The 7,749-nt window shown below is 34.7% G+C and overlaps 1 protein-coding gene across 1 annotated transcript; it reads right to left on the bottom strand.

Annotated features, from left to right (window-relative positions):
* Positions 1-5,187: 5,187 nt before the first annotated feature.
* LOC145780760 (uncharacterized) lies at positions 5,188-7,047 on the bottom strand. The gene has a single exon (XM_082592392.1). The coding sequence runs from the start codon at positions 7,041-7,043 to the stop codon at positions 6,369-6,371; it is 675 nt and encodes a 224-aa protein (XP_082448518.1). The 5' UTR covers positions 7,044-7,047; the 3' UTR covers positions 5,188-6,368.
* Positions 7,048-7,749: the final 702 nt, after the last annotated feature.

The raw sequence follows: 7,749 nt of genomic DNA, 5'->3' as shown, positions 1-7,749 counted from the left end.
TGATGGAAGCAACTTTTTGACATACTTGAACATAAAAATAGCCTATATATTTCTGTGGTGTAGTCAGTGATGGGCATTATCGGCGATAATTCATCGGCGATAATCATCGGCGATAAATTTTTATCGCTTATCGTTATCGCTCAATTATTTTTTCAGTTATCGTTTATCGTTATCGCCAAAAGCAATATTTGATTATCGCCGATAATTAATCGCCGATAAATTTTATTTTGGATCAACACACAAGTGGAAAGATCATGAAAAGTGGAAAAATCATATTTTTACTAGCCACCTAGTTAATGAAACTAAAATTAAAATCAGTTCTTCTTCAGTGCCTGAAGTGTGTGTGCACAGGTCGTTATCAAGGGAGGGGGCACGCCCCCCTGCAGCGACGGCCCTGACAACACAATAATTTTTAGAGTTGCAAATTGCAATGCAATGAAATGCATGCAACAAGTCTCTTGTTGTTTTGCTGCAATGGGCAATCGCGAGTGAGTTATACAATTAAAATGTAAGCGCACAGGCGGTACAGATTCCTTTGAAGCGAAGCGAAAGAAATTGGCAAGTGGTTTGTGAAAGTGTCGCAATACGAGGCCGCTTTTACATTGGAAACATGGTCTTTCACGCCACCTCACGATCAACTATTTTATTCTTGTGTTTTCTTTTTTCGTTGGAAGTGTTAGTTTTTAGTAATTGTCGTAAAAAAATAAAATCTCTCTCGTCAAAAAATATCTCTCTCGTCAAAACATGAAACTTATTGTTTTAAGCGCATGAAATCTTTAGATGAGTAGATTAACTAAAATTGCAAGAACTTGCCTTGAGACGTGCGGTTACGTCACAAACTCAGTTTAAAAGACAAAATTCACACACAACAACAACAACACAAGGTCGGTTATAGACTGTGAGATCGATTGTTTTCTAGCTTGGCGATATAACTTTAATCTAAAAATAATAACCGAATGCGTAAGTGCCGTTTAACTTAAAAAGTTAACTTATTTGTGCCGCAAGTGAAAGTACTTAAAAAAAATTTCGGAAAATTTAAATATTGCATAATTATGACCCAGGGATTCAGCCTATAGGGATCGCCGACTCGGCTGGAAATCCGACAATCGTAGTGTACAAGTGTTGCCAGATATTTTTTATATTTTTAGAAAAAATATTATTTTGGCATTTTTAAAGTAGTAGTTGCCCAAAACTTGCCCGTAAATAAATATTTTAAAACTAATCTAAAGTAATTTTATTATTCACTTATCAAACTATTATATTTTTAGCAAATTTAACCTCTGTTGTACATAAAACATATTACTTGAAAAATAATTACCAGCTTCAACACTTGAAACATGAAGCCTTTTATTCCTGAGGTGTATTTTAATTTTTTCAAATTTTTTTTGTTCTTAACTGGTTAGTAATAAATATTTTTAAACCTCAAAGTTTTATTTAAGTCTTGTACATAAATTCAGCACATTCTTATTGCAAAGTAACACAACTACAAACTACTTTAACTCAATCTTGTGCGACTTTAAACTTCAGGTTAGTTTTAAACGGACAAGCTTTGGGCGACCAATACTCTTTAAAAATGCCAAAATAATATTTTTTTCTAAAAATATAAAAAATATCTGGCAAAACTATTACACTCCGATTTCTAGCCGAGTTGGCGATCCCTATAGGCTGAATCCCTGGGTCATAATTATGCAATATTTAAATTTTCCGAAATTTTTTTAAGTACTTTCACTTGCGGCACAAATAAGTTAACTTTTTAAGTTAAACGGCACTTACGCATTCGGTTATTATTTTTATATTAAAGTTATATCGCCAAGCTAGAAAACAATCGATCTCACAGTCTATAACCGACCTTGTGTTGTTGTTGTTGTGTTGTTGTTATAACCGACCTTGTGTTGTTGTAAAAACTAACACTTCCAACGAAAAAAGAAAACACAAGAATAAAATAGTTGATCGTGAGGTGGCGTGAAAGACCATGTTTCCAATGTAAAAGCGGCCTCGTATTGCGACACTTTCACAAACCACTTTAACAAGTCAAAATTCTGCCACTGAAATTGACTACAATGCAACCGCCAACCAATCAGAACGTGTTATAAGAGGCTACCGTCCAATTGTGACCCTTCTAGCACTCATCCAGAGAGTTAATGCTTGTTTTGAACTTTATTTGGTAAGTACAGAAGAAAAAGAGCAATAGCAGTGGTGAGAATCGAACACGCGTCAATGAACTGACTACTTTCTAGCCCGAACCCTAACCCCTAAGCCAACCAGCTAACAAAAAATCCATCACTTAATTTGCTTTCTATGATCACCTTTTCGCCATTTTTTACGTCACTTAAACCGTAGCTTATGATTGGTTGGCGGTTTCATTCTAGTCAATTTCAGTGGCAGAATTTCGACTTGTTAAAGTGGCTACCGTTGGCGATCCCTATACTATGAATCCCTGTTATGACCTAAAAAACATATCACAAATATTTTTTTCCTAATTGTGTTTGTACTTTTTGAGAAAAAAGTCGTCCTATATATAAGACGCTAGACAAATCCGTTATCAAATTTCACAAGTTTCTTGTGCGTAATGCTTAAGCGTTATTACATTTTACTTATCGCTCAAAGTGATAAATGGGAAATGTCTTGTTCATGTCTTGTCATGTCATTATTGTCATCGAGCATTTTATTGAAATGAAAGTTCAAAAAATATGAAGATGAAAATTAGCAAAGTAACACAACATCACTGAAACAAGTCATTGCGGAATATGATATTGCTTGAAGCATTTAACATGCAGACCGACATCACATTTTTTGCATCTTGTAGTAGTTTTTGCATGACAATAGGCAAATCGAGTTGCGTGGTAAAATTATGCTAAATACAGTATAACCTTTCTCATTCACTGTAGCCTACCTATGCGACACAGCCTACCTCAATCAAATATTTTTATTCCCACTAATACAGTGCCTACATTGTAATTTTCATCTCAACAACTCAGCGTTCCGCCATTGCTTTAATGATGGTGTTCACAAAGAAAACAAAAAAAAATTATCTGAAATTATCAGTAGCCTAAATTACGATAATTATGTTTTTGTTCTTAAACAAACACGACTAATTTGACAAGCTTGATGGATTTCACAGTATGCACATTTTTACTACCAATAACGCTTAAGATTACTGATAAATTTTCAAGCATTTTGCGTTTTTGGGAATTTTTTCAATTATTGCTGACTTTGCTGTAAACAGCCCTTTAAGCAGAAAGCAAAATACAAAGTTTGGAATTTTTTTATGGTATTTTCATTTGATTTAATTATTTTGCCTACTGCACGGAAGCGGCAGTGTAACTCAATTGATAAAAGCATCCAACTGGTATCTGAAGGTATAATTATAAGCACAGCGGTTACCTCAGTGGTTTGATTCTGGATCAAGAGGTTGAAGATTCGATACCCACTGCCGCTATTGCGATTCTATTTATGCATAACTTACAAAAAGTTTTGTCCCTTTACAGTATATTATGTTCAATTTTTCGTCATGTTGATGAAAACAGTTCGTGCTGCATGGGATGGGGCAGCGCTAATCAAGAAAAAAAAAATTTATCGTTATCGGACATTATCGGCGATAATTTATCGTTTATCGTTATCGCTTAACTTTTTTTTGATTTATCGTTTATCGTTATCGCTTTAGGCATTTTTCGTTTATCGATTATCGTTATCGCTTAACTGAAAAATGAGTTATCGCGCCCAACACTGGGTGTAGTGTTGAGAGATTATTAAAAGTTTGTTTTGTTCCAGTGTGCTTTTTATACTTTTTTAACAATCAAACTAAACTACAGATCAAAACACGGAGTCAGAAAAGTCCGAGTGGAAGGTAAAGTTAATTGAAAAAGAAAAGGAAGCAGCCCACCAAGGCGATGGCATGACAACATCCAGGCATGGACCGAACTCAATATGACGACACTGGGCGAGCTAGCTAAAAACTGTGACTCATGGAAACAGATAACTCATGTTGATGCGCAAGCGGAGATGGCGATTGAATGTATAAAATAGCCGCAACAAATAGCCTGCCGTTTCGCTCAGCCCTCACCTAACACCTCACAGACAGTAGCCTATAGCCTCATTTTTAAATTTTTGTCAGAAGTGAAATCGAGTCCACACTATCACATTAACTGTGGGAATCAGTTTTGTATAGGATCACCGGCGCTGATGGCCAGTCACCGAATTTGACACTCTGAAGTTTCTGACTGTTGAACACTTGTTGTCTGTATTTTATGCCATGAATTATATTGATGATTGTTGCATATGGTTGATGCAAGTATAGGCTAATAGTTTTACTAGGAAAGATTTACATCAAAAGTGTTGTAGGCCTATTGTATTTGTGACTAAGGTCGAGACGAAAGCCGCAAATAAAAGACAGTAGTATTTCAATTTAAAAAAGCGTAGCCTAATGTTTGGCGTAAATTTTGTAAACTCACTTATCAAAGCGCAATTAAGTAACTTTGCTGTATGCATTACGTTCAATGCAATTCTGTAGCAAAAGTATGGGCTGCTTATACTAGCTAAAACCTCAATTGCTAAGGTAACAGGGATCAGTAGTCAGTAGATGTAGCAGAAAATATATTTCGCACTTGCTAGTGCATCGTCAGTTTTGATAAAGGGCAGTTAAAGCATAGATATCTTACATAAGCATAAGATATCTTATGTAAGATATCTATGGTTAAAGCCTACAAGTAATGTTTTAAATAACGTTACAGTAACGCAATAATGTCAAAATTTGACATTTTTAACATTATTGCGTCACTGTAATGTTATTTAAAACATTACTTGTAGGCTTTAACTGCCCTTTATCAGAACTGACGATGCACTAGCAAGTGCGAAATATATTTTCTGCTACATCTACTGACTACTGATCCCTGTTACCTTAGCAATTGAGGTTTTAGCTTTTGAGATATAGAACAGGGATCGTGTCAGAACAAGACTAGGTCAGAAAGGGAGGCAGACTCCGACTCAGCTCAGCAGCAGCCTAGAGCAGTTAGCTGCTTATACTAGGATAGACAAAATGGTCTAGCCAAAGTGATAACTGTCTGTTGAACGACCTAGTTCCAGTTCTCAAAAAGCAGGGTAGCCTATCCAGCCTATTAAATAAACTAAATAACGTATTTTAGTATTTTTATTAGCAAGAGAAGTCAATCTTTTCATAAAAACGCATACTTTATTGTGCACAAAAAATCACATTAAATAAATATTTGCAGTAGCTTAACATATTAGCTTAGCTTAACAGTATGGGCTATCAGCCCACTGTACATTAAGTGGCCTAGGTTAATAGTAGATTTACTATTTTTAATTGGCATTATCAAAGATCATGTTAGCCTACAATTGAATAAAACTTAGCCTACAAAAAAATTATATTTTGTGTCGTTTGCGTTTAAAAATAATTGAACAATAAAACGTTTTGCCATTTTCCTTCTACGAAATCAGGTAGAACGCTCAATTAAATTAAAACTCTCTAAATTTAAAAAAAAAATCCAACAGTTTGTAAGATTTTACATTGGGGATTCGATTCTTTATATGAAAGATCAAGAAGATTGTAGCCTGCAAATCCTTTCCTCACGTATTTGCTAAATTTGCCAATTAATTGATAAAACCTTAAGGTTTAACAGAAACATTATAGGGCAAAATGATAACATTCGCTGAGGTCCGTTCAAGCATACCGATAACTTGGTGACATACTTGTAGATACAAAATGTTGGCCTATAGTTTATGCAACAATTTTCAGCGTAATGTTACTATGTATTTAAGCTAAATATTTAGTATCAAATAATTGAGGGTGCGAAGAATTCATGGCACTGTTATCAACGCGGCCCCGGGCAATGAATATACAATCAATTAAAATCTGTGACGTACTGGCGTTATAAAATTGTTTAGGAGTAAACAATGCAGCTATATCATAAAATCATCACAAAATACGCTTTATGACAGAATGTGATAGCCTACTTCTCACAAACAAACCTTTACCATGTTTACAGATGAAGTCATTTTTAAGAATGTCAAGAAATTCTAAAATATTCCGTTTTATGCAGGATAGATACGGACACCACTGTAGGGTAGCCTACATCTTAAACCGAAAGGAAAGCGAATAAACTTAGTATGGAACAAGTTTTGCTATAGGCTTCTGCAATACCGGCGTTAAAGCTTTTATATCTTTTGAACTGCGTGAAGCCGTGAACTGAAGTGCAATTAAATAAAGAAATAATCTAACAATTGTTTCGTATTGTAACAAACAAGCTAGACAGCACCTTTGGTGTCTAAAATTGAGTATAATCTCTCCCATGCTCTGGGTAGGATAGGCTGAAAAACCAACACGAAAAATATTGAACTATGTAACAAGATGACTATTCAATGACTACAGACTGATATTTTTGTAATTTGTCCGTATTGATTTCATCATTGCTACTCCTCCTTGACGGATAAGCAGATTGATCCTCAACATCACTGTAGCAAGGAGGAGGAGGGGAAAGGTTTCCTTTCACTGCTTCTTGGTAGTTTGGTAAATCGTCAAATGTCACTGAAATTGCAAAAATTTCAGAGTCGTTTCGGTTGAGGCTCTCATTGGGATTTACATACGCTTGTGATATGGCAAAGTTTGATGAGTCAGAGTAGACTCTTGTTACAGTATTTGTGGTCATAGTGGGAACCTGTTCATCCTCCTGGACACAGCAAGATTCAACCCAACAGCAGGATACCTGCGCGATGGAGCAAATAGTGAACAATGTTCCTAAACCTAATAACACATTTCCAGCAATTGAAGTATAGTCGATGTTAGTTTTTGTCCCATTCTTTTTATTTTGAGCATGGACAGCGACCTTTTCAACGTGGATAATGCAACCCATTACTATCATGAGCAATCCAATTAGTGAGAGCACCGCTGCAAATTTGACTTTTCGTTTATTTCTGCGATAACAATCTGATTTTCCCCAGCAGCTTTTGTTTGACTGGCATTCATCTGCCTCAGCATGAGTGCTTGTTGTGACAGCATCTTCTGGTTGAAAATTCTTATAAACACTCATCACTCACGAAAAATGTAAACAAACGGGATACAAAAACTGAGAAATAAAGACAAAAAAATGCAGTTAAATATGTTTAAGCTAGTTGAGCACTTAATCTCATTTAAAGAACTATTAACTATTTCTTTGAAATACTTCTAAATCTAAAGTAAGCCAACAAAAACACATTGTGGTGCAGCCTACATCGCTTTAAAAAAAAAAATTTTTAACTTTTTTACTTTCACTTTTCTGTATGCAAAGACAAGCTAATCACACAAGTTTGTTGTCAAATTTTTTTCATTAATGTAAAAATTTGTGACTTTGTAGTTAAATAGAGCATAATTATGTGAACCATTGTTTAGGAATTTTATTTTCCAACATATAAAAATAATATATGTTGTAAAAAGAAATTTCACAATTTATTATTATTAATCTGTGTATTAAATTAATCTTTGTCAACCTTTAGGCCTACTTCTTTTCCTTGTATCATGCCTAATAGTGCTAAATTTTCCAAATCTCCATGTCTAGGAATATGACCTACAAATTGCATTTAGCGCCTTCTAACTGTTGTTATTAATCTCCTTTCTGTTTCTGCCAATTCCAGAACTTTGTCATTAATTTTCCTTTTGTCCAAAAACTTTTTTTTCTTGTTTTGTACTTGACTTGCAATATAGAAAGACAAATAAACAATCTCTCTCACTCGACATAGTTTAAATGTTTTGTTTTGCCT

This window comes from Aplidium turbinatum, chromosome 1, assembly GCF_918807975.1.
Source record: "Aplidium turbinatum chromosome 1, kaAplTurb1.1, whole genome shotgun sequence".
NCBI lineage: Eukaryota > Metazoa > Chordata > Ascidiacea > Aplousobranchia > Polyclinidae > Aplidium > Aplidium turbinatum.
Note: the sequence above shows the minus strand (reverse complement) of the source record. Positions and strands in the feature narration are given on the sequence as shown.